This window comes from Chaetodon trifascialis, chromosome 7 (genome assembly GCF_039877785.1).
Source record: "Chaetodon trifascialis isolate fChaTrf1 chromosome 7, fChaTrf1.hap1, whole genome shotgun sequence".
Taxonomy (NCBI): Eukaryota; Metazoa; Chordata; class Actinopteri; order Chaetodontiformes; family Chaetodontidae; genus Chaetodon; species Chaetodon trifascialis.
Genome location: NC_092062.1, coordinates 25,836,295 through 25,863,461, shown reverse-complemented (window position 1 = coordinate 25,863,461; position 27,167 = coordinate 25,836,295). Strand labels below are relative to the sequence as shown.

At 43.0% G+C, this 27,167-nt stretch overlaps 2 protein-coding genes across 6 annotated transcripts; both read left to right on the top strand.

The window, feature by feature from the left end:
- Positions 1-259: 259 nt before the first annotated feature.
- Positions 260-8,298, top strand: rpz (rapunzel). 3 transcript variants are annotated; one of them, XM_070965644.1, is made up of 4 exons: positions 260-1,407; positions 2,221-2,298; positions 4,937-5,016; positions 5,542-8,298. In XM_070965644.1, the coding sequence occupies exon 4, from the start codon at positions 5,594-5,596 to the stop codon at positions 6,275-6,277; it is 684 nt and encodes a 227-aa protein (XP_070821745.1). In that variant the 5' UTR covers positions 260-1,407; positions 2,221-2,298; positions 4,937-5,016; positions 5,542-5,593; the 3' UTR covers positions 6,278-8,298. The 3 variants fall into 3 exon arrangements, with proteins under 3 accessions (XP_070821745.1, XP_070821744.1, XP_070821746.1); XM_070965643.1 differs by lacking the exon at positions 260-1,407 and having other exon boundaries at positions 1,767-2,298; XM_070965645.1 differs by lacking the exon at positions 260-1,407 and having other exon boundaries at positions 2,158-2,298; positions 5,546-8,298.
- A 2,097-nt stretch (positions 8,299-10,395) lies between these two features.
- On the top strand, positions 10,396-16,264 carry LOC139333341 (protein rapunzel-like). Of its 3 annotated transcripts, XR_011602324.1 has the most exons (4): positions 10,396-11,300; positions 12,878-13,374; positions 13,469-14,508; positions 14,548-16,264. XR_011602324.1 is itself a non-coding variant. In XM_070965636.1 (3 exons), exons 2-3 carry the CDS (start codon positions 12,881-12,883, stop codon positions 14,157-14,159), a joined length of 1,185 nt encoding a protein of 394 aa, XP_070821737.1. In that variant the 5' UTR covers positions 10,396-11,300; positions 12,878-12,880; the 3' UTR covers positions 14,160-16,264. The 3 variants fall into 3 exon arrangements, 2 of the variants coding, with proteins under 2 accessions (XP_070821737.1, XP_070821738.1); XM_070965636.1 differs by having other exon boundaries at positions 13,469-16,264; XM_070965637.1 differs by lacking the exon at positions 10,396-11,300 and adding an exon at positions 11,383-11,932 and having other exon boundaries at positions 13,469-16,264.
- The last annotated feature ends 10,903 nt before the right edge of the window (positions 16,265-27,167 follow it).

The window sequence follows — 27,167 nt, the reverse complement described above, 5'->3', positions numbered from 1 at the left end:
CACTAATAAAAACGATCATTTTAATACGTCTGCGGTATTGTCTTTGTTGTACACAAAACACATGGCAGTCTTAATAATGCTTAACACAGTTTAATCTATTATTGCACCAACAGTTATTTGCTTTTTACCAGTCGTCTCTTTTAATATTTGAGTTCATGCAAACTTGAAGAAAAATGAGCTTACTGGCCGCTGAGGGAAGGAAACTGTCTTCGTTTTGAAATGTCTCAATTTTCTCTGGAAATTAAACACAATAAAACAAACAAGATCTGCATTTCTTTCTCTTTTTTCATTTATTTTAAACATCGACACATTGAATGCTATAACGTATCATGAAGGCTGTGTGTGGTGGTGTGGCATTAGGCAGCACAGCGCTCATGTGAGCCACTAAAGCGTCGGTTTTGTGGAATAAGGACTAGATAATAAACTAATGACGGTGACAGAGAGTCTTTGATATATTTTGGCTGATTTGTCCTTGTTCGGTTTCTCGTCACAGCCTCCAGACATGATTGTGGCTTTCAAAGCGTCAACAGAGCGCTCCTCCTGCCCCCCAGCTAAAAAAAAAAAACACATCTTGCAACAGCGACAGATTGTCACCCTGGAGCCTGAATATTACGCCGACGCACAGCTGATCTTGCGCAAGTGTGGCCATCACAGAATCATATATGACTGAGAGTCTTCATGGCTTCAGTGTGAAATATGATCTGTCTGACAGCTGCTGCAGCAAATGCACAATGAGGCCGGGCGCGCGTGCGGCCGCAGCTCCGGCTGTGCTTTGGTGCTGAACGGAGGCGCCACACGCGCCTGTGCGTTGATGTGGAGATCCGTTTCTGCGCAGATAACGAAGGCTTTGTCATTTCTTACAGACAATCGTCTTTTTATTTCTATTCTTTCTCCACTTTCCACCACAGGGAGGACAGGGCTTCCCTTGTGCTGCTGCCGCCTGAGGCTTGGTGTCTCAGAGAGGGGATGCGGGGTCTTAAACCCGCTGGAGACTCAGGTCTGTACACGCAGGGAGGCAAACGCCCAGCCTGTTTGTGACTGCGCGCTGATGTGTTCGACGTAAACACCGCAGACACCAGACAGGCTTCGCGCGGAACAGGACTGTCCTTTAACGCTCTGCTGGCAGCTGCAAACATAATTTGCATGAGGTTTATTGTGGGGGAAACAGCTTCAACCGCCGGCGCAGTAATTCACCCACCTAAGAATCCATTGGATCTGTCTGCAGGGTTTTTCGTTTAACGATTTTTTTGTGGAACAGGACTGAATTTCTGCTCACTGAAGCCTGGATAAGGAGTCACACTGCGGCTCGCTGCAGGACTGCTTTGGCGCACTGGACGGATGCGTTACAGCTCAGATTTTTGCCTGCTTCATGGCGACTGTTGGTCAAGGAGACGGTCATTTTAATTTGTGAGCTGTGTTACGATGCTGTCCGTGTTAACACACACATATATAAGTCTATGATATGTTTAAAAACGTGAAATAAACGACCTAACCATCTGCAGTGCCAATTGCGCCACTTGGTGCTTTTTTCGTGATGCACCTTGCTCTCAAATGGATTTTAAATTGCATTTTCTCTGAGTGCATCTTAAAATTTTGAGTGCAGTTGGTAAAATCTAAGCAAAATTATTATTATAGTTACCTTTAAAGCTGGATAAACTTCTCTTTTTCCCTCCTGGAGCCTTTGGAGAGCTCTCAGTGCCTTTGGATACGCCTGTGCACTTTTGGAGAGGTCCATTTGGATCCTTAGCTTTCTTTTTGCGTGGTTGGATTCTGCGCACAAGAAAATATTTTTTATCAGTTTCTTTAGTCCAGTCCACAAGAAGAGGGTCTCTTTGACTCATAAATAACACCAATGGACTATTGGTAGCCTCCTAAAGATGCCCCAGGGCTTAGCAAACGCACAAAAGGCACCAGAAAGCGCCTGAGAGCTCAGCTGCGCACTCACCAACAACTGCTCTTCAGTATCAACTGTGTGACTACTGGATGGACCAAAATAAGTTGAAACCATAGGGGTAGGGCAAGGTGTATTTGAGGAGTGGGCTGTACTGTTTAAGGCCACTGATATGTGAATTTAAAATTGAAATTTGGCGCTTATGTATATTTGGGGCCAAAAGGGCCATTTTGGGGTTCTAGGGGCTCTCTGGGCCCTTAGGAAATGGTTTAGTCCAATTTGATCACCCCTACATATTCAACATACATGGAAGTGTCCTTTTTTTGCAGGGATTGCTGGGAAGAAGAAGGAGGCTGTCGAGGTTGGGACTTTGGTGAGAGAGGATCAGGCACAGCTGCCCTCAAAAGGTAAGAAATCCTGTCCTCTGCTGCGTCCTATGGTGCCCAGTGTTGGCTGGGAGGCAGATGGAGGCTGTATACTCCACTTTTAGACCGAGAAATGGAGCTTTTCAGGTGTATTTTGGTGTCTTTACAGTGTTACTGAGCAGGGAGGGTCAGGGCATTATGGTGTGCATTAACAAGGAAACATGGAGGCACGGCTAGGGGGAGCCATAGCTGGGCAGGAAGGCAGCTGTGTGGCCCTGAGCTGGAAGGAGAGGGATGTTCTGCTTGTGTTAGTACTTACAAATATAGAAGAACTCCGGAAGACACTCCATTGTTGCATGTTAGTCTTAATGAATACAGTTATTGCTTGAAGGGCTTCAGCCTCAAGGGTGTGCACTTCCTCAGTGAAGTGTCCCAGCAGCCCCACATGAGACAGAGAGCAAACTGTCAGGAAACACGAAGCAGAGGCACAAAGTCGTTCAGAGCAGTCATGAAAACGTCAAGCCCGTACTTTAGGAGCAGTTTTAATGCAGAATAGTGTGTAAATTTGGATTAGCATTAGCATTGGTGTGATCATAGAAAACATTCAAGATGGCCACTGCACTGCAGGGAAACAGGTGAGAGGCGGCTTTCACTTCCTGATTGCACTGACAGCTGCTTTGTGTACGGCCAGCTCATCGTCAAGTGTTTCTTCCAGCCAGTTATTGAACTTTATATCTTATTATAGGGACTTTCTGTGCAGACGCTCAGTAAGGCAGAAGTTGAGTCACTGACCACCAACTTCAGCTGAAGACCGACTGAGAGGGGGGAGTGCTGCTTTCTCTGAAGGCCATGCTGACGCAGAGCAGTGATTGGTTCACCCACGAGGAGCATTTTAACCTGGCAGCCGTGATTGGTCAAATTTTCCGGCCTTTAATTAACATTTTTATTAATGTATAAAATCCATGTGGTCATGTATTAGTCCTCAGCTGCGCCCAGAGGGATTAATAAATAGTATGAATTGATCAAGCGTTAAGACGTGTCTTAATATCTTAACATTAATGTCAAATTTTTAAGAAGTGAGGAGTTAATTTAGGAATAATTTCGTTTGCACAAAGGGTTAATTTTCCATCGCAGATTAAAATGCAGCTGCAGGAAGCTGAAAGATTCACGAAAATCATCCGACGTGCGATAAATATAGCTCAGATTATTCAGTAGTTAAACATTTTTTTATGTTGATTTGGTTCCAGAGTTAATTAGTGCCAAAAAAGCTGTTTTTAACCCTTTCATTACCAGCGTCTCCTCTTGCACTTTGCTGTACTGGGCTGAGACATGGAGTGTTTTCTGGTGAAGAGCATCATCTGTGAAAACAAGGACAAACAATAGGAACAGAACACATGAATGTCATTAGTTGATAATTAAGCAGCTATCAGATACCAACTGTGAAGCAAATAGCTCTCTATCGGCAGTCATAATGGGGAAAAAAGCCACAAAAATTGACATTTATGGGCAAATTTGTTGCCTTTCAGCTCTAATGGTGAGAGGGTGTGATGCAAAAAGAATAAAAATCTGCAAAAGTTGCATTTAGGAAGCATCTTTTGGAGATCCCGTCTCATTTTTCCAAGCGTAGGTTTCACAATCACTCATATAAAGTGAAATATTTGCTCATGTTTCTGTTGAATTTGTGCATTTAAACACATCACCTAAAGTTAACCTGAAGCTAAAGGGTTAAATCCTGCTCCTGCGTGTCGCTGCGTTCAGTCCACAGTGGTGGTGCTGAAATCAGATGGAGGATATCAGCCGGTCTTTGTCACTGCAGGTAAATCACTGCCCCCTCTGGCGGACACGGGTACTTAAACAGAGGAAAACGAAACAAACACAAACACTAACCTCTGTGTGTGTGTGTCTCAGGGGCTGTGTGAACTTGCACAACCTCGTGGTCATCAGCTGTGTTGTGATTATCTCTGTTGTAATCTCACAGTGGTGTGTGTCTGCAGTATCACAGCACGCATGTCGAGCTGTCAGCGAGTTACTGAGGTGTAGTGGAGATAACAAAATACTTCACTGTACTTAACGTGTGTCCTTGAACCACATTTAGCTCCGCGGCTCATGCCACTGTCCTATATTTTGTGTGTTTGTTCAATAACACTCCTGTTTAATCCTATTTTAACAAACACAGGTTGAAGGTGTCGGCCCAGCTTCAGCCTTCAGCTCGCACAGATTTTACTCAAAGTATCTGATTTCTGCCTCTAAACCAGCTTGAACCCATATCATGTTTTGTACAGTAGCTCCTGTTATGTAACAAATGAGGCTTGCCCTTCAGTCAGCTGTGGCCTGTTTGTCTTCCAGCTGTAAGAGTTTGTCTGTCCCGCCCAGTCGCTGCTGCTGCTAATGTCTAACACGGCGTCCTTGTGCAGCTCGCTGCTGCTGCTGAGGAGCTATCAGCTCGGTCCATAGGAACACTCAGACAGCAGCCTGGTGCTGAAAGGCTCCAGTGCTGAACGTCAGCTGTGTCGAGCTGAAGCAGAGAGGCTGTTAACTCCTTCACTGCTGACAGCTGCAACAAGCAGGCCACCAAAATCTGTTCACTTCCTGGTTCAGAAACAGAAAGAAGGAAAATGAGCACCTGTGTGTTGAATGTGTTGCATCTTGTGTCTGAATCTCTGTGTGTGTTTTGTTTCAGGAATCGTCCTGATCAGGACCAGAGATCTTTAACAACCCGGGACGAGGTTCCTGTGTGGGCTTGAGGAGAAGAAATTTGATGTAAGAGGCAAAAACCGTCATGTTGGAATATTCTGCCAAAAGTTTTTTCTTCTTCTCTGTCAAAGCTGTCACAGAACATTTCAGGCTCAAAGCAGACCATTTGTCCTTTTAAAGGGTACTGCGGCGTTTAGTGTTGAACTTGCACGTAGTTTAGGGGATCAGAGAGACATAAAAAAAAGAGATCAGATCAGAGCAGCAGAGGCTGAGATATCCTGACTTTTAGTCCCTTGTTTGGCCAAAGCTTCAAAACACTGTTGCCTACATTTCCCATAATGCATCTCAACAGTGTACTTGCCTCCTAAAAGCCCCTTGTTTCAAACCCCACATGCACAGTTTGTAAGACAGGCAGCTCTGGCTTCATCAGGCTTATTTTTACTTCATGTGTAAATTGGCGGACTGTGCCTTTAAAACTACACCCGAAACTGAATGTGTTACAAGTAGTAAAGTATTTTGACGACTGCAGCTGCAGCATCAGACCATCAGCGGAGGTAAACTGATCTTTCTCTCCTCCCATCTTTGTCACAGACAGACGTCTTCACACAGTGACCCCCACATCTGGAAGCAACACCTGGAAATCATGATGAACGAGGAGATCGTGGAGGACCAGGCCAAGCTGAAGCAGGGCCTCGTCAAGGTGCTCCAGTGTGTGGCCACCATCTCCTCTGCAGCTGCTGTGGTCAACCCCATTTTCGGCGTGGCCGGGTCTCTGATCCGGGTGGTGCTGCATCACGTTGATGACGAGGACATCCGCACCCTGAAGCGCGAGTTCGGCTCGGTCAACCGGCAACTGGACCAGCTGTCCCAGCTGAATCGCAACACGCTGGTGCAGATCAAGAAAGAAACGCTGGATGGCCAGTACTGCCGCGTGGAGGAGAACCTCAAGAACCAGTTCAGGAAGTTCATGGAGATGGTGGAGGCCCGGCCGGAGCACCGCGAGCGCAAGAAGGACGACTTCGAGGAGAGCTATTCCAACGACTTGGGAGACCAGAACCTGCACACGCTCTACGATGGCGTGGTGGGCAAACCGAAGCTCTTCAGCCGGCCCATCCTGGAGGTCTACCTGAAGCACTCGCAAGGCGACCGCCAGACTATGGAGCGACTCTGCACACGCCTCACCTACCTCTTCTGCATCGGCCTCATCGCCCTCATGGGCTACGCCGCCGTCATCGGAGACGACGAGGAGGGCCTGAGCGAGGAGTGGGCCGAGAAGATGGAGCACGTGCAGAAGAAGATGCAGGAGGCTCTGTGCAAGTGCAAATGAAGAGGAAGCATGAAGAAGAGCTCTTTTCTTTCTCTACTGCTGCTTTTCCTTCATGATCAGGACTGAAATGTCCACATTCCCTCTGTATCTCCTTCCTCCTCCTCCTCCTCCTCCTCTTCTGTCCCTGCAAGCACTTTGTAAGCATCCACAGTCTGTTCACTGCTCGATGATAATGAGCAACAAAATGCCACTTTCCTTTCAAAACACTAACCTGCTACATGCGTAAGCGGTCTTTGAGCCGCAGTCGGCGCTTCCTGTCCGAGCTGAGGTAAAGCCAACTGAGTTATTGCACGGTATTTGCCTTGTTATGCGATAAAACTGGAGGTGGTTTAAATGGATACAGATGCAGGACACGAATCAGCTGTGGGCTCGAAACGCTGAATCATTAATCCACTCTGAGGATTTATTCTTTCACATAAATGTGTCCCGCTTCAGTGTGTGATATCACACCTGTTATGCACTTTTGGAAAACATTTATTGTAGTTCGTTGAAATTACCTGTCACACTACAAGGAAATCAGCGTGCTGGAATGTGCAGTTGGCCTGGCTGCAACCTCGACTGTGTAGTTTAAAGGGGAACAAGAAGCCCGGCTCAGGCTGCTGTCATACCAGTGTATCTCCACTAGAGGGCCATAAAAATTGACGAGCCCATATCATATTTTACTATTGTCCCATTTCTGCTATAAGACTTTGTTTGCCAAACTAAGTTATCAGTCAAGTTTTAATACAATCCGCAGTTTAAAAAAAATATGCAAAACCAAAACAACCCAAAGTTTTCAGAGCTGCGAATGTAACCACATCGTCATACGTTCCTTATCATATACTGAACATGATTATACTGTCACATTAACAGAACATGTGCCACAAATACTGAATGCCTCTTATGCATGAAGCTCCTGATACACTACGCCTACCTGCTGCTGTCGAGCACCAGATTTAATGTCGTTCTACACTAACATCTGATGCTGCTGAACGTTATTTTTTTAGAAAATTTCAAACACTAACAGTGCACATAAAACACAGTACACATATATGTGGCAAAGCCCCAGAATGATACACTAAAGGAAACCATAATGTCACTGGTTGAATGCTTCCACTCGTGCTCTTCTGTCACTTTTACTTTTCCAATGCAATGCAGGAGGGGCACCAAGTGTTGTAATATATAGATAAATTATCAGTGGGTTTCTCTGGTATATGGCCATTTGGAGCCTATAAAGCATTTAATGTTCTTATTTTTGTTTTCTGTGTTTTTCACAGTTAAGCCTCAGCATCAAAATAAAGGTTTTTGGCTCTTCTCGTACTCTCCCTCATCTGACCAACAGTGCCTACATGTGCCATTAGTTTGTATTACTGTCTTATTTTTTTAAGGGTTTTTGTTAATCATTCAAGTTTGATACAGTGTGAGGCGTTACGCTCTGAAAGGTCAATGCACTACAGTTTAGAGTCTAAACTTGTGGTTTAAATAATGTTCGTAATGCTTTTTTTCTTTTCCTTTTTGAGCAAACAGGTGGTATCGCTAATTAATTACTCTCATCCTTTCGATACATAACTCTGTCCTAAACTGGTTTCTGGCTCTGTGTCGTAACTCTCACTGCTACAAAAACTACAGTCTACGCTACAAATACAACCCCGAGTCAGAAAAGAGTTGGGATGCTGCTTAAAATGTAAAAAATCAGATTCAGAATAAGCAGATATTTACAAAAATCAATGAAGCTGACGAGATGAAACATTAAACATATTGTCTTTATACTGTTTTACATTGAGTATATGTCCAAAATGATTAGCGAGTAATCACACTCCGTCTTATTTATGCTCACAGCGTCCCAGCTGTTTTACAATCAGGGCTGTATTCACAGTATATCGAGTCAAAATGCTGTTGATGTGGAGGAATATTACGTGAACCTCGTAAAGGCGTTTTTGAAATGTCATATACTGTGTGTGAATATGTTGCCTTTTTTTGTTGGGAGTCTTTGTCTGGTTGTGTATGTACCACTATAAATAAACCTGAGTGAATAATAGTGATTTGGAGGAGTCGGTTCTTACGTCCATGAATAATACTCAGCTGTATAAAATCAGTTCTGTGTTGGCTTTAAAATGTGTTGAAGTTTGGGATGTAGACGTTATTTATGTGCTCGTGAAATAAAGTAGGTGGTGGCTGGTCTCATCCCGTCAAAAAGCTGCTTTCACTGAGCACCTGTCACAGTAAGGACACGATGTGCTGAAAGCGTGTGCGTTTTAATGACTAAGATGGCCTTTAATATGTGGACACTGTCCACCGTCCAGTTACGGGAAAGTCCTCTCCTGATTCTACAAGACCGACAGAAAGAAGTGACGTCCTCAGTTTGGTGTGAAAGACTGCACAGAGCCCTGATCCAGGTTTTGTGTGCATCTTTTCACTACAGCTGTTACGGGTGAGTATATACTGTGCGTTACCTCTAACACATTAACACTGCTGTTCAGACTGGAGCTGCTTGCTCTATACAGTAGCATTACTCATATTTACACCCACACTGTATATTTGCACTTATATACCTGCAGTTATCTCCTGTACCTGCTGCACATGCTTTATTCAGTTCACTCTACATTTTGTTAATCCTGTTTATGTATTTTAGCACATTCATATACACCTTCATTAAAATTGATATATTATTTACTCTACACTGCTTTTTGCTCTTCTGGTTTGATGCTAAACTGCATTTGGTTGATATGTTGTGGAAAGCGTTCACAGAAGGGCGTTAAAGCAGCGGATTATTGTCCCTGGTTTGGAATGAGATGTTCAGCTATCACACATGGATATGATGTATGGGTGTCCGCATACTTTTGGCCATAAAGTGTATCCTTTATAGGCTACCTGGCAAATTACATTGTATGAAATGTTTAAGGAATCTTCTTGAAAACACGATGAAAGCACTCACGGATACAAGGGGCATACTCAAGGTATAAATATATCGTTTTTCTGACTATAGTGTGTGTATTTTCACTACAAATATTATGTAATAAAAGATACAGCTCACGTGCTTTCTCATGTAAACACGCGCACACAGGTGGTCACGCTCTCCTGCACTAATATTAAACGTCACTCATGAGCGTGACGACAGAGAAATCCAGCAGTGAAATGAAACTCTGAGAACACAGTAATCAAATCATTTGTGTGGTTTCATGGTAGCGTTTTTCCTGTTGGGGTCTTTTTTCAGATTATTGTAGTGTTCAGCTTTTTCTTTCTTTGACATTATCATATATATTTAGTTTCTGGCTGCAACACTTTTTTTTTTTTTTTTTCAATTTATGTGATAATTACACAGTAAATATTCAAACCCAAGAGGCCTGGATTTTAATGACTGCATCATTGTTCAGAAAAATTCAGCCTATGTGTTTTGCGTATGTCAGAAGGAGCGTTGGGAAGCCATTGATGCGCGGATGCAAAAGTGTTATTAACCAATTTGCACGCAAGAGGGCGTGAGTACGTCACTTGCTTCACCATTATACCTGTTCTCTCTGAACTCCCTGAGGGCCCACAGGACTCTCGCATCACATCTGTTTAAAAATTGAAGAGCCATTAAAGCCTGCTTCCTGTCCAGGACCCAAACAGATCTTCTACATGACCTGCGCGAAGTCCATGCAAATGAAGGCTCAAAGAGGGGAAGAATTTACCTCAGGTGGAGTAAATGAGGCACGCGGCCTGCGTTAAGCACCTCTGGAATGACCCTCATGCATCATTATCCTGATGAACAGGTTTGACTCACGGCTCAGAGTTGGGGAACTGAAACAGGAGAATGTGCATTGCAGGTGTTTGAACTGTAAATGACTGAGGCACAAAGAGTTTGGGTTCTTACCTGCCCGGCAGACTGCGTGATGGGTGTCTTTGAGCCGCTCTGAGCCGCTCATCGTTAGCGCCTCCATGAAGCTCATTTTCCTCCCAGTGACGTGCGCTGGTGGCGGAGAATCCATTTTCCCCTGAAGAAAATAGGTGTTATTTCAGCGATTCTGATGAAAGTGTTCAGCATAAATCGAAGAGAAACCTTCAAACATGACGTGAAGCCCTTCATGGTTTGAAGGAGAAACGATTTGCATAATGATTTTTCTTTTTTTGGGTGAGGGAGGCTGCGCTTGGGCGCTCACAGGGCGCGTCGTGAGCGCACAGATGAAGAGGATGTGAGCTTTCATTTGATCAGCAGAAAGTCCTCTGACTGATTAAAAAAACACCACATTCCGTGTTTATTTCGATTGCAGATGCACGTTTTACCTGACATCTTTAAATCTGAGACAAATCTGACCAGAGAGAGGTGACGCATGTCTGAGCTGCTGTTATAAATAAACAGTGTGTGGATGATAAATTCGATGTCTGCGCATTAAAATTTGAATTCATTTAACAGATTCTGACTCTTATTTAAAAGATCCAAAGGTTTGGGTGTACGGCACATTCATTTCTGATCTGAAATAGTAGAAATAAAAATGAGGATTATTCCATCAATTTACCTTATTCAAACACTTAGAAGACAAAACGCAAATATAATTTTCCAATCGTCTTACCTCAAGTTTGGATCCTTTTACATTCACAGCAGCTGAAGCGCATAATGGTGAGGAGACATTTGCACCAAGCGCGCAGGAGACCTCTGACGAAGAAACCCGACGGAAATATGCGGGAAATAACACACAGAAAAAATCATTCTGATTTAGTTCCGTCGTGTTGAGAAGAGACTGAACCGTCCTCTGATGATGACATGAAGACTGAGAAGAAAATGGAGCTGAGGACATAACTCACCCCTTCGCTCTGTCTGTCTGTCTGTCTGTCTGTCTGTCTGTCTGTCTGTCCTCTCTCTCTCCTTCCCTCTCTCTCTCTCTTCTTTGCAGATATTGAGCGCGTGTCTCTTCTTCCTCTCTGGATCCTGTTTTTTTGGACCCCTCCTCAGCTCCACAATAGATGAGAGAACCGTGGGAATTTTCTCAAACTTGAAGGAAAAAAACTTGTTTGCAGCTGTTGGAGCTCATCAGACGTGAAGGAGACGCGGAGTCATTTCATCCAGGTACAGAAAAAAACGCTGTTATTGTAGGAATGTGATGAATGTCTTTATCTTCCACCAGAAGGGGTAAATAATGCTGTGAGGTGTGTCCGGTGCGCTCAGGGGAGCTGTGCGTAAAAAAAGCCTTTGCGCATTTCTTTTGGTTGCGCATGACAGTTAAACACGACGCAGTCTGGACTCATGACAAGCCTTCATTTATTCACCTAAAGGAGTTGTATTTATTTGATTATGTAATTCTCAGATGTTTGCGTATTTTCCCTTCTTCACCACAAACTTAGAAATCAGCAACGCGTTTTTAGACACGAATTATGAAATCAGAATTAATGTCGACGTTAATTTGAGGATGGAGTTTGGTGACGCAGCATCTGGGATCCATCCGCAGACATCTGAACAGAGAGGACGCGGTAATTTATGGATGTCAGGTTGCAAGCAAGGATGAAAGGGGATTTTTAAACGAGGTTTGGCCTCGCTCTGCTCTGAGTCATGCAGACCCCAAGGACATCTGTGCCATTTTCTCTTCCAAGTGGTCTCAGGCCCCCATTTTGGCTATATGACACCATTACCTGCATCCTCCTGGGTGGGTGGGTTCACAACAGATTGAATCTAGTCAGTATGTCACAGCTGAAAGGGTCAAGGTAAAGATCTGACGTTCTTCAGTTAAATTTGAGCCTGACATCATATTCACCTTCATATTTGTCTCCTGAAACAACAAAAATTGAGATTTTGACACTTGAACAACTTAAACTTTGTGTCTGTTCTGCTTAAAATGATTACATTAGTTCTTTATTTATTCATCTGACTATTTTCTCCATTGTTTTGTCTTTGAAATGGCATGAAAACATGACAGCGCTCATTGTTTTAATCCATAGTTTGCCCACTCTGAATGTCTTGATTTGTCCTAAACTCAGGTGTAATTAGTTTATTATCACAGAAGACAAAGAAAAGCTGAGATCCTCACAGAGATCCTCACAGCAGAGTGTTTCACTGATGTATTTTATAATGTTGCAGGAGAGAGCTTCTCCTCATGAGTGAGAGAAAAAAGAGACCAAGATTCATTGAAAAGCATTTAGTTTCTATTCTATTCATCAGTTGACTATGGTGCTTAAACATGTTGGTGCCATGGGCCTTATTTTTTAAGAAAGTATACCATAATGTTGTGGATTACTGGTATCCAGCTGAGAACCCTCAAAGGGGTCGATTTGAAGAGCTGTAAGAAGATTAATGGTACAGTAAAAAAGGAAAAAAAAAGTTCTGCTGTGCAAATATCTCTTTTCTTTCTTTGGCCTTTCATCTAAAATTTGCTTTTTTCTTGTGAAATTGAAGATAGACGCACCTCCTCTGGCTTCTATCTACTGTTCAGTTGAAACAATCTGAGAAATTCAGAGGCAAAATCACACCTTAAAGACCTACACAACCTTTGAAAAGGGGTCCCTTACGACACTGCCACATCTTAAGGGTTCACAAGATTCATGAATACTTTAACAGAATAAAGACTTTGACCCATTTTGCCACGCACTCCATGTCTTCCTCCCCAAGGTTTATTTATACGTGACACCAGATTCTGTCCCACTGTTTCTCAGAACATGACCAGTTCACTGGAGAGGGTCGTGGCCCAGAAGAAGGAGGCCATCGAGGCAGTGATGGACATGTTTGAGAGAGGGGCCGAGGTGTTGGCCAGCGCTGTGGGCGAGCTCTTCCCCCTCTGCGAGGCCGCCGCTCCGGTTCTCCGCCTGGCTTTAGACAACGTCCAGAGCAAAGAGGTGTTCTACGTCAAAGAGCAATTCCTGATGGTGAGGAACAAGCTTGACGTGCTCTCCACCCAACTGGAAGACATCAACTGCGAGATCAAGAAGGGCAAACTGGATTCCCAGTACTTCATCGTGGAGGAGAATATTAGGAACCAGTTTCGGAAATATATGGACATCCTGGAGGCAAAACAGCAGTTCAAGGATGTGAAGACCAGACTTTTTGTGGAGCACTTTGCCAAAACTGGAGGAGAGAAGAACCTGTTTGTGCTGTATGACGCTCTGATGGGGACAAACAGCTTTGGAGAGTCGGTTTTAGAGTTGGTGGAAAGGTAAATTGTGGCTCTCATTATCAACGCAGCCTCTGCACTGGAGAACCAGGTTACTTCCTTTGATGTAAATATAAATGCTTCTTCTGTTTTGCAGGTATGTAGCAAGGAACCGCCGTCTCCTGGAAGACTTCTGTGTCCGCATGAAGGAGCTCTTTTGTTTGGGCCTGATTGCTCTGCTGGGCCACTGTGCCTTAACTCAGGGCCAAGAGGAGGAAGAGGACAAAATCCAGGAGTGGAGCAGCAAAATTGAAGAAGTAGAGTCCAAGATGAAGACAACAATCGAGTCCTGCATCGCTGCCTTCCCAGAGCAAGCAAAGTTAGATGCCCAGCGCCTCCTGCAGGAAAAGGAAGAAGAAAACCTGCAAGACACGACTCGGCAGCTTCTCGAGTTCTTGGTGAAAAAGTACGACTGGGTCCGCTGGTCAGTGCGTCTGATCAACCATTCAGGGAGCACCTACCGGAACTGGAGAGCAGGGGAGCACTTTCATCACGTGGCAGGGCGGAACTGGTTCGAGGTGCTCCAGGTGAACAACATCAACCTGGTGGTGTCGTACAGCACCAAGCCCCAGCCGGTGCCCCGCGACTTCATCCGGCAGGTGATGGAGGGCCAGGGGAAGAAGGGGAACGCCCCAGCGGTGGTGGAGGTGTTGGAGAAGCAGCTGTGCGGGTTTGTCGTTCACGCCGTCAGTCGCCACAAGGAGTCTGCAGCTGCTTGGAGCTTTCCGGAAGAGTGTCACTACTGGGAGAGACACAAGAACGTGGCAGTGTGCGTTCACTCGGAGTGACGCCGACACATTTTAAGATTTAGGATTTTACAGCAGATGTGTGTGTTGCTTGAACATCTGCGAGACTGAGCTGAGAATATCAGTTTATCTTAAAGAAATGAAAATTATGGATATCAGAAACTGATGAAGCTGCTCAGGTATCGGCAAGATTTAACCAATCTAAATTATAACTTGGTCACTGCTGTTGTAAAATTCAGTCATTCCACCTTTATTCAGTGTCGACTAAACTTTGAGCACCACAGCAATCTTTTGTGCAAGTATCATCTTACTTATTTGCGTTTGCCAGCAGTTATTTGTCGCTCTAGTCATCTAAATAGCTTTCTCAGAGCAGGGAGCTCTGATGTTTTCAGTTCGAGCTTTTACACTAACTCATAGCTTCCACTTACAGTTATGAGGAAGAAAAGTCCATTACAAAAAAGACCTGCCTTCAAAATCATACTTAAGTAAAAGTATATCAGCAAAAATGTCTAAGTATTAAAAGCAAAAGTAGTCTTTCTGCAGAAAAATGGATCCTGTGACTCCACAGATATTGTTATTAGATTATACAACTGATGCATCAATGCATAAGCAGAATTTCATTTGGGGCTGATTTTAATTATTTTAACTCTGGTTAGGTAGTTTAGTTCAGTGTCAGTCTATAGGTTTCCCCCCTTTTGAAGGAAGTTTAAGGGGTTGTGGGATCATTAGTGGGGTAGGAAGGAAGAAAATACAGATCGGATCAATCTAATATAATAAAAAGTACAATATTTTCATAGGAAAATGTAGTGGAGTACAAGTATAAAGTAGCATGAACTGGAAATACTCAGGAAAAGTATGAATAGCTGAAAATTGCAGTTAATGACATTCTAGTTACTTCAGTAAATGTACCTAATTACTTCCCACCACCGTGTGTCAGATCCATGCAGTGAGGTACAAAGATTTTGAAGCGCTGGTCCTGGATCAGTATCAGCCAAGAGTTTACATGCTGCAATCAGAAACATTGTGTTTCAGATCGTGTATTAATATAATTTATTCACAAATTCACTTTTATGAGCTTTCTGGGTTGCGTCAACTCTTTAAATGGTGAATATTTGAATTATAGACATTTGATGTAAATTCATTTTATGTTGTTTCGAATATTAACTGCTTGCATATTATGAACTGCGTCACTATGCATCTATTTGTAATTTAAGTTACTAACCAGTTTGTTTATAGCTAGAACAAATTTTGTACTAACACTGCACTGCATATCATAACAGGAAGTGTCTGTGCTTTTACCTCGGCTGCATACAGTAGTAATCCAGTCTCCCATGAGAAATGGCTTCTGCACCTACAGCTCTAAAGATGGTTTTGCTGAGGCTGCATCTACTGAGCTCTGCTCCCATTTTGTCTCTGCTCAGCAGGCTGGCCTACATAACTCTGACAGGAAGGACAGAGGTTAGTTTTTCAGGCGTGAAAAACAAAGAGGCTTGGAGTTTGGCACTGGAGACGCGACAATGTGCCTTGTGTTTTAAACACATTCAAACCCCTCGAACCAAACAACCCAACCCCACTGCTTTCCACTGCTGTGCCTGTAATTACGTAATGGTTCACGTCTGTTGCTTCAGCCTGAAGGGGAAGTGATTTAGACTGCAAGATTTTTCATTTCTGCATTTTATTTTTGTAACACAAACACACCACTGTGATTTTTGCTATCCAGTCATTTCCCTCCTGTGGATCAAAAGGTTTTCCCCAGGAAAGAGTAACCTGTACCACTTTTATGAACCGGCGGCATTTAAATGCACCAAACAGTTACATAAAGTAGTAAATCAGCATTTATTTGAGTGAAATTGTCATGTATTATTACTTAAAGCACGTCAGCTTCTGTATTCAAACCAAATAATCTTAATAAAATCAGTGCATGATCAATGCTCAGCATATTCTTTATGCTTTATGACAATTATGGCAAAGAAATAGCTAATTGATGTGTAAACAAGTATAATCTAATATCTGCCTCTTATTTCTTGTATAAATGTGATTTACGCAGCGCTCTTGGTGTCTGTACCCATTAAAAGCAGGCAGTGCACCCTCAGCAACAGGAACTCGACTAATTTAATTGATATTTACACGTAAGTCAGCATTTCCTGACCACAGCTCCAGTTAGATAGTCTATGAATAACCGTTGGCTGAGCTAATATCCTGCAGACGAGCAGCAAAGTGCTTGGCTTAGCAGGATGGTATCAGTCATAATGCATGGGGTGGGTGCAGAGCGCGTGGAGACGGCCATCATTTCGTATCTCAGTGGATCTGGAGGGTCTTTAGCTGCTCTGCTCCTCTGTCGTAAATCAAGCCTGTCAGAATCCATCAAGTTCAATCTGTGATACACAGCACAGTGCAGGAGGTGGACTGTGTTGAATCATCCGAGGTTTGTCTGTGCAGTGAAAAATAGCTGCTGGTGGCAAGACGAGGCTGTTATGAGGTTCAGTGGCATTGTTAATGAAAAGATTACATTTTTACAATTAATACATCTCGAGCCAAAACGATGAATTCAGTATTTGATTTTTAGTTTGGCTTTGCCCAAAGTTAAAAAATAAACCTACAATATTATATTATATATAAATATTATATTTACATCTAAATTAGGCAAAGAGTGTCAGGAACCAAATACCCTGGAGAACAAAACCAAAACAAAGGAAAATGCGTCACTGTCCAAATACTTACGGACTGCACTGTAACACACAGCCGTGCACCTGCTGCCCTGTTGGCACGAAGCCTTTTTATAATTAGAAATCCCAGACAGGTGACTAACACACTTTACCTTTGATAGATCAGTACTTCAGTCCTACGCTGAAAAAACAGAAAATGCAGAGCAGACAGACAGATGGGTGTGCCAGACAACCGTCTGCAGTCTTTAAACACACCACAGAACCAGTCGGAGAACAGACCACTGAAATGTCGCAACACAGGACAACAAACAAAACCGGAAACTCGCTGGTGTGGCACCTGCAGCTGCTGTTGGACAATAGGCCTATTCAGCTATTATAAAACATTTCTATTTACAGGTAATTTAAGATAAAACTGTCATCATAACCTCTTCGTTTTCATCTTCTGATCCAATGTGATGGATGTATTTGGATGTTAATTTTGACATTATTACCTGGACTGTTAAGTATTTCTAAGGTTTTTCTCCTGTGCAGATATGAGCAGCAGCAGCCTGTGTTGTAAGCCAGTGGATTCATTAGTGGTTGTGTGGGCTTTGCCTAGGTAACAACTATTGATCCAAGAGGTTCTTCCGCTGCATAAAAGGCTTTGGCTGTGGTAGCCCGTCGATCCTGTCTGTCATTATAGGAAGAATAAAGCATCTGTTTAACAGACAAGATCTACTGCATCCATCTCATGCCACAGCCAGAGTTAGCTTGTTCTGCGGTTGAGGGGAGGTTAAAGTTAGGTTTTCTGAAGGAAAAGGTGAAATCTGATGAGGAGATGGTACCAGAGGTGGTTTGCAGACAGAGGGCGCTATCAACATACAGATCTAGGGGCAATATTAACAAAAGCAATCCAGGGAATGAACTGTCAGCCAGCTGCTATGGGCCTTCGTGACAAACATTTGTAGAATAACATTTTGTAGTCTGTGGTGCTTTCACGGCTGTTTCATGCTTTGTTCATATGTTTAAAGAGTTTAAGCACCTACTCTCACTGCAGAGGTTTTATACGTAGTGGAAGTGTAGTGTGTGAGCGTCGCAGTGTTACCGCAGACTGTTGATCACCGTCATCCTGTTTTTTAACCACAAAACTTAAAGGAAGCAGGTACAGATGTTTCTAACCTTTTGCTTGGTGGGACTTTAAGTTGTGGCTCAATAAAGTTAATTTTAAATGAGGAAATATGGCACAAAAAGCAAAATCCACTACAGTGTAATTCTGTAAATAAACCGATTACATCTCCAAAGAAAAATAAAACCACCAACAAAACCTTTTTCCCCAAACGCCCCCCTTTCCATCAGGCTGAAGCTCCTCGCCTCTGAGAGGAGATAGCAGCCAATATCAATATTTCATAAACAAATGAAACACTGGATGGAGGCTCGCATCTGAGTGGCCCTGGAGGGGAGAGTCGATCAATGGTTGGATAGCTCTGTCCGCTGGTGTCTGCCAGTCCCGGCCCACGCAGGATAATGCTATTACCCATCAGTCCGAGTGGACCATCGACCGCCCTGCAGCTCAGTGAGTGGGCTAATCCAATAAAAAGCATTAAAACATTTGTTCTGTGACACACTGGCTGCAGGTCCGAGCCCAGAGCTCAGGACTGCGGAGCCCACCTGGCTGAACACTGTTTTAGACATAGAGGACTATTTTGCAGACCTAATATAGTTTTATAGTTATTTTTTATTATAAGTGACCTGACAACCACATCTGGATCATGGATGTCTAACAGATGAGTGTTCTGTAGAACAGAACAAACTACACCTGACAGGGGTTGACTTGGGTGTACATCATTTAATCAGCGCTCCAATGAGATAGACGGATAGCAAATGAGTTTTAACATTCAAGATAACACAAGCTAAGTTGTGGTTTGAAAATTATGTAATTTTAACTTCAATCAATCACCTATATGTGGTGTTAACTATTGTATCTATGGTCCAGTTTAGCATTTGGAGATACCACTGCTGCCATTTGAGTTAATATGCAGCTACTTGCCACTATTAGCTTCTGTATCATTTTAGTCAGGGATCATAAGCTGAGCTGCTAGCAACTAGCTAGCTTTCTGTGGTTTGCTTATAAGCTAGCTTCATCTCAAGAAAAAAGTATCACATGGAGGTTTTCAGTTTTTTAGTGTTGAGTTCTCGATCTGTCTCACCACTAACAGGAGCTACCACTTCTGCTAATTTAGTTAATATGCAGCTATTTGCCACCATTAGCTTCTGTATCATTTTAATCAGTGATCATCAGTTGCTAGCAGCTAGCTAGCTTTCTGTGGTTAGCTTACAAGATGGCTTCTTCTCAAGAAAAATGACTCACACACAGGCGTTCAGTGTTTAAATGGTTAGTTCTCACTCTGTCTCATCACAAACAGGACATAAAGTAGTAGTGTGAAGATGGTTTTACCTTTGGAAATGCAACCAGTTGTTCACAAGTATACTGTAGCTGGTCCAAGGCTGAGATCCAATATGGCTGCCACATGGTTAGACTCAGGACAGTGTTGTGCTGCTTCAACAGGACTCAACTAATGAAAGAACTAAATATGAAAAACAACTTGGAGACGTTAACTGACGTACTGGAGAAGTCTTGCCTTTGTTTTATCAACAACTTCCAGCTCATACTGTAGTGCTTTCCTCTGGGTGTCTTACAGAATGTGCCTCAAAACAGCCTTTATATACACAAGATAGCTGATTGTTTGTCAATTATCCAATGAGAACCCAACACATGAAAGGCCGGCCTCTAAAGGAAGCAGCACCCCAAAAAATGAAATTTCAAACCAAAAGCACGAAACAAAAACTTAAACACTAAAAGGTACCACACAGTCACAAGATATCAGCATAGAATTAATGTTTTTTCATTTAGCACATAATTAAATAGTAAAAAATGAAAAACATCTCTCTTTCATGATAAGCTCCAGATGGCCTTTTCTGAAAAGAGGCTTGATTTACTTCAGGATTTCAAAAGTACCACAAAGTATTTTTGGTGTTACAGAGTTCAAAGTTATCTGATAAATGAGAGGTTTTGATGCTGATGCTGATAAATTGAATATGCTGCAGATTTCAGCTTTAATGGCAGTTTTACCTGCTACATACATCAGGAGCGGACCTTTACGTGTCTGAATGGGTCTGGAATGTCTGGAGAATCCATCTGTCAGCGCTGCTTTTAAGTGGAAATCCACTGGGTGGTAAACACGTGTCTTGGCCATCTGCAGTGCCTCAAAATTTCCCTCATGTTTTCCAACACTTCCTTTTCTTCTGTGATGCCATCACTGTCTGCCTTCCCTCTTCAAGGCCCCACGTTGTCTCACTCAAACCTCCAGTGCTGTTGTAGTTTAACCCCCCCCGCCACACATAAACACACTCACACATGCATACTCTCAGATTCCTCTCTCCCTCATTTGCAGCAGGTCATCGGCCCTGTCAGGACTGGCGAATCTCAGAATATTAATCTGCAGTCTTGCTCTCTGTGACCTTTACTTACCTCACTGTCTGTTTCTGCTGCTCAGCCATCTGTCTTCCCTCATTTGTAGTCTGCAGCTCTTTACCTGTCTGCCTGTATTCTCTCATCCTGTTACTCTTTGTTGAGCAAACGAGGTAAAAGCCTTTTAAAGCCTAACAACTCATCTATGTCCTGCAGCAGAAAAAGAAATAAATAAAAAACACTTTTCACATATTGAAATGATCAGGAATTAAGTCGCCAGACTGTCAGAGGGTGTGAACAGTTCTTGGATTATGTTTCTGGTTTCAATCTGGTCACTGAAAGCAGGAATGCTGTTATACACTAAAAGAAATAAATCTGCTTTCTTTGGTTTCATCAGTAACAGCCACTATAAGGTGAGCCTGGTTGTGCAACACTAATGGGGGAGGCAAAGTTGTGGATAATGACCTCAAGGGAGTGGGAGGTAAATGAGTAAAAGCGTGAGAAAGAGGAAATGAAAGAGAGGAGAACCAGGAAATGCCATTTCACAGAGAGTCATTGCCTTCAGTGGATTAATCCTCACAATCTGCATCAAATCCTCATGAGAACGTCAACAAATACAGAGGATCAGCTGCAGGAGCAGACTTAATGATTTGAGGGCCTGAGGCAAAAACCAGCATGGGCCCCCCAAGAGTCTGAACTCTGGAGTTAATCTGTCCTAACTGAGGAAAGTGCAACCTTGTCTGATGCATATTATGATGAAACAATGCTAATTTGATTGATAAATGCATTTTGAGGGAAATGTAATTGCTGCCCAGATTGTTGAGCAGCAACATTTAATCTGGTGGAGGATGTGGAGTGTTTTTTTAGTGCACACCAGGAGGAAGGAGGTGGTCGGGATGGATGGTGGGTGCACAAGACCGGAATTTACATCCTGAGTCCCACGTGCGGTTATGTTGAAATAAAAAGTTAAATCAGGGAAAGACTTTGGTTTTGGTTAAATGTGAGTAAACATGGTGTATTTCGTGTTTGAAGTCACTTTTGACTTTTTCAATATTTAACCACCAAAACTTTAACAAAGCGCTTTGGGAGATTAAACATAAGCATAAAACAACACAATCATTTAATGGTTTTATTTGCCACATACGTGTGCATATTGTAGGGAAAACAAATACAACCCCCAAAAAAGCAACAGTATCGTCGCTCCAGTGAATGTGTCCAAAACAGCATAAAATGTATTTATTTGTATGACGCTGTCGATTTCATTTTATGCCTTGTCATGAAGATGTAGCACTTGCTTACCCTCTTCTACCTTACTGTAAGCTAACACTAATTATCTTAGCCGTCAACACATCTGCTCAGATTCTTTTATGTGACTGTTCGTGCAGCCTCCTGCAGCACAGCCCATCTCTGAAACATGCAGACTCGAACACAAATGTAACGTAAAGAACAGTCAGTGGCAGGCTGGTGTCCCTCCAGCCGGCTGTGTATTATATTTTATTTTCTTTGCTCTGTTTTAATTTAGGCGTTTCAAATCTTCCATAGACGTGTCACTCATCATATCTCAGCGCTAATCGTCACTCCTTTATATTTTCTCATCAGTCTTGCATTATTTGCCTTTGGCCCTCAGTTTAAACAGACCTAATGTTTAGAAGATAGTTATTGGCAGCGGATGTGCAGCAGGGGACTCTTTGTTGAAATCATAACACAACTGAAAATTTTAATAATATTCTGGAATTAGTAGGTTAACTGAAACCTGACCACATGCATGAGTCACTGAAGGGGAAAATGAAAATACATTTTGCAAAAAAAAAAAAGCTCAGCTTGTTTCCAGTTGGGCGCAGTTATGCAGATACAGCAGGCAGCTTTGCCGGATTTTAAGAGTGCGTGTGCTGAAATGTAAGCTGTGCTTATTCCGTTCAGGGTTTGGGTTTAAATCTGACGTGGGTGTGAGATGAAATGGACATTAGTTAAAACAAGCAATCAGTTTTGAATTCTTGCATCAGATTTTTTTTTTATTTGAATTCTTGTGTAGGAGTCCTCTCTGTAACTAACACAGTGCGGTTTCGAGAAGAAGCAACAGTATAATTTTAGGAGGAGGCAGGAGGATGACGACGATGTCTAGCCTCAGCGTTCAGGGAGGCTCTGGGAGTTTCCCCCCTAAGCGAGGGTATAAATAGTCCCCATGGCTTATTTGTCTGTCCAGGAAAGCATTAGTGAATTACAGTTGTAATTGCTATATTGATCTGCTCTGTAAAACATGTTCTATCCCTTGCATCAGTTTCTTTCTGTCCCAACAGTCTTTGCAGACAATACATGTGACCCATTTTTCCATAAGAAAGGACAAAATTGGACCAGGTAGCAATCACAGCTTTTACTGTGAAAATTCAACATATAAAACAATATATCAATAAGTTTATTAATATATGTAGAGAATGTTGACTTAATTTAACTTCTGTTTGCAGCAGGCTGACATAAAAGTAGAAGATTCAGGCTTTTTTTGGAGGTTTTCCGTAAATCTGGAGTACAACAATATGATTAAACAAAATGTCTGCCAGCAAGAGTAATTGGATTTCCAATTTACGTGAAGCTTGAAGGTGGTTTGACTCACTTGTATAAGGGCAAAGATGGACTCGGGGGTGAATTTGCCTGCAATCAATAAGTCATCTTCTCCCAGACTCTGAACCTTTATCTGTTTCCTCAGATCTAACCGGGGTTTGTATTGATCTGCGTGACTGATGGATGTGCTTGTATCGAGGCCGCATGTCAGCTTCAGTCACTGCGGCGCATACAGATCGTTGGTGTGTGACTCCAGACTAGTCAAAGTTCAGCTGTGTTATGAATCATGAGCAAACTGTACACAGCAACTCAATAAAGAGAGATAGGAAGATATAAATACAAGAGTGTTGGTCAGTGATACTTTAAATTTAGCGGCAGCAGCTAAAGTGTAAATTATTGAGGCTCAGCTGTTGCCTCTTGCCTTAAACATGCTTTTACAATCATTTCCAAAAAGCCAAGTTGAGGTAAAATTTACTGAACTTTCTCACTTTATTTTCATTTAAACTACAATTTTCAACCCACTGTTCAAGCTACAGCACGAGATAAGCAGGGAACAGTCAGCAAAGAGGAGCCGATAGCAGCTCTGTCACATTTATTTTCCATGAAACTGCCCTTGAAATTAAGTAAGGAAGCACTTTCTGTATGTCCCTGTCCTCCCTTGACTTCTGATTCTGCTTAGTCTGTCACCGAATGCCATGTTCTCTGTGACCTGGAAACATCTGGAGAGGGAAGCGGGAAGGCTGGGCTTACTCAGAATGAAAAACACCACCTTGAAACCAAAACCAGCAACTGCTACACAGCGTATGTTGACTTTCTGGGTCGTGTCACTTCACAAAAAAATCCCTGAAGATCAAATTTTGCCACAAAGAAGTTTCAGTCTCAGTAAGAAATCGAATGAATGATGTAAATATCTCAACAACTACTTAATTTATTGGAAATTTTGTACAGACACTTAAGGTCCCCAGAAGATGAATCTTCATCTAGTGCAATGAACACATTGTGGTTTAGTGAAATGTCTTAACAACTATTGGTAATAACTTTGGGGAGCCACTGACATCAACAGGTCCAAATCTTACTTAGCTCAATACTTTGATTCATGCTCAATTATCTGTAGAACTAATGATATTCCCATCAGACAGCAGTGCTTTGTTTTCAGTGCTAATTAGCAAATGTTAGCATGCTAACATGCTAAATTAAGAAGGTGGACATTGTAAGAATTATACCTGCTAAACCTCTGCATGTCAGCATTGTCAATGTGAGCATGCTGACTTTAGCATTTAGCTGTGGCTAAAAACAGCATCACAGAGCTGCTAGCTTGTTTATGAAACTACCATAAGGCCCCAAATGGCACCTGGTACATGTGCATGTGCACATGTACATGATATTAAAATGCTAGGTTAGGTGATCTTTCAACCGATTTTCTATGAATGTGATCAAGTTGCATGGATTGCATTTACACTTTGCTGAGATCTGATCACGATATGAGCCTCATGTGGTCTGACATACATTTTCATCTTCTACAAACATGCATCTTTTCCTAGAAACCGTATGCAGCTGCAGATCGCATTTTAAGGCCAGGTGCAAAGAGGATATGGCACAGACCATTCTTCGTATGAGTCACTTTAAAGTACTGAGGGCTGGTAACACGCTGAAACATCACCACTCTGTGATCTGAGTATTTGACATGGCCGCAGTGTTCACTTTCATCGAGACTGTTGCAGCCAAGAGCAGAAGTGCAATCATGAAATATTCACAGCTTTAAAAGCAGATGGAGGCCTTTCTCTGTTAAGACACACAGCTCATAAAATTATATCTACAAGCTGCACTGTTATTTCATTAGCTTACTAAACATTGTTTACATCTTGGCAGGTTGTCATCAGGATATCTCTGTTCAAACTGCATCAAGCTCTTGTGAACACACCTCTTTCTGCCAACACAGTTTTAAGGGAAATGATCATAGGTGAGAATCTGGGCAGGTATCAACTCTCTGTCTGCTGTTTGGGGCCTCTGGCAATATCCCACAATCAGCCACCCATTACACCGGGAAAACGCTTTCATTTTTACAGCTCAGCAGCATTCAAAGGCTTGTCAATCCTGCCCACATTTATTTTCCCATGGGAGTCGGCCAAATCCAGCACGACGGTTACTAAATCCTGTCTTTCCCACTAAGAAGCTTCTATTTGTAAAGCAATCCTTTGATGCAGTGACATAATACTGAGGAGTGAATATAGAACATCAGAGAAAATGCACATATTACTCAACAGATCAGCTTCTTCTTCACGACTTCAGCATCTTGATTGATTTTGATGATAGTGTGCTTACACCTAAAGCAGATCAACATTTTTCATGTCTGTCTGAAGCTCTACCAAAATGAAGTCTTGTATTCCTCTGTGACGCTCCGTCTTCTGAGCATGTCTCCTCTTACGTGGAAGTGCTTTCTCTTCTCTCACAATTAGTGCTATTGATGTTTTCTAACATCAACCCCCTCCCAGAAAATGCTGTATGTTCTACCATGGGATGAGCCACTGGGGGCTTTTCCTGTGAGCTGAAGAGACATCTTGTGGCGAGGAGGAAACACGAGCCATTGGCCAAGGTCAAAGAGATAAAACGTGGCCAATAGTTTCCTCGGACAAGGAAGCCATTTATCATTTCAGCTCACAAACACAAACAAGAAAGACAGCACAACCTCTGCATTTTTTAGAATTAGATTTATTGTCGTGAGGTGAAACGGGCATGAGTCTACACAGACATTAAAAAGTGTCTCTTCGTGATTTTTACAGATTGGCGATTCGCGATGAGGCTGCAGTTCACAGATAATTACTTCACTGATGTGATGAATCTCACTTTCTCAGTTTCAATTAAATCCAGAACATCTTATTATGGCACAAAAAGTGCATGAACATATATTATTGGGGACGCTAAATCAAGCATGCTGATATGGGAAATATTAGTGCCATCAACTCTATCCTAATGAATTAGGGCATCAAAGAGAGTCCCTTCAGTTCATCAGACATGCAGAGGAAAAGCAGACAAAGCAGCCAGACGCACACAAAGCTTTCTGACCCTCTTTCCTCAGCTGGCTATCATTATCTCAAATATTTCACCCATGTTTCCACCTGGTGAGCCCAAAGCCACAAGCAACAAAGGCAAAACTTTTCTACAAATTCGCCACTTTCCGTTGACGCTGGAGCCAGAGCGTCTTTAATAGGACCTGCTGTTTGTTCAGTGTCCAGATCTTTAGAAAACTGCAAAACAAACGCACAACACAACAGAGAGCAAGTGAGCTCCTCCAGCTGAGTGACGTCTCGCTCAGGCCTCTACTGTGTGTGTTTACCAGCATCGGCCTGTGCCACCCATCACACCACACACTGTGGAGTCACTGCGAAAGCTCTCTTATGGTTACAAGTGAGATTTGATAGTGGGACGCCACAGGAACAGGGCGGCGGCAGATGTGCTCACCTAACCCTCCTCCGCCCGCCTGACAGGCATCATTTTGGTGAAGACATCCTTCCCTCCTCTTCCTGTCAGCATAGCTGACAGCGTCATGGCGTGTGTGTCACAGGCTGCTGTATAAAGCACAAAGGCCATGAGGGAGCTCTGACTGTCATGGTGCGCATTCGAAAACACAGACAGTCTTTCACTTGGCGGCACTGTGACGGACCGATTCTGAAAGCTCTGCCTCTGCAAATGAGGGCAAATGTCATCCCTCTTTGCAACGCTTGAATCTAATGTCCAATCGCTATCCATCACTAATGATCAAATTCAGAGTGAAGTAGGTCAACATTTATGAAATCAAAAAAGGCTTTTCTTAAAAAGTGTTTTTCTGAAAACTGCTTTCAGCCTGAACATTTAGATAACGCTTTATCTTGTTTTTCATGGCACCAACTTGGTGTGAATCCCAACTTGTTGCAAAGAGAGGGAGCTGAATTTGTCTTTGGAGCACGCACCGTCTCACAGAAGTCAGGAGAAGCGGTGCAGCGGCCCTGGCAACCGTGCTCGAGCCACAACAAGAAGGGTTTTGTCCTGATGGGTCGCTTCGCTGAACCCCACTGCGACTGGTCTCCTTTCAGTCTCGCTCACACTCTCTTTGTCTCTCTCTCTCTCTCTCTCCCCCTCACACACTACTAACACACACACACACACACACACACACACACACACACACACACACACACACACACACACACAGAAACCAGTCTTCCCTATTTTCCCAGGGTGCATGGTGTCCCTGCATGGGGAGTGTTTACAGGATGTTATCTGTGTCAGTGCCGGCCCCTCATCCCTCTCTGAGTGGGTTTCTGAGGAATGCTGGAACGGGATGGAGGAGTTCCAAAGGGGGAGTGACGAGAGAGCGAGAGAGAGAGACAGAAACTGAGAGAG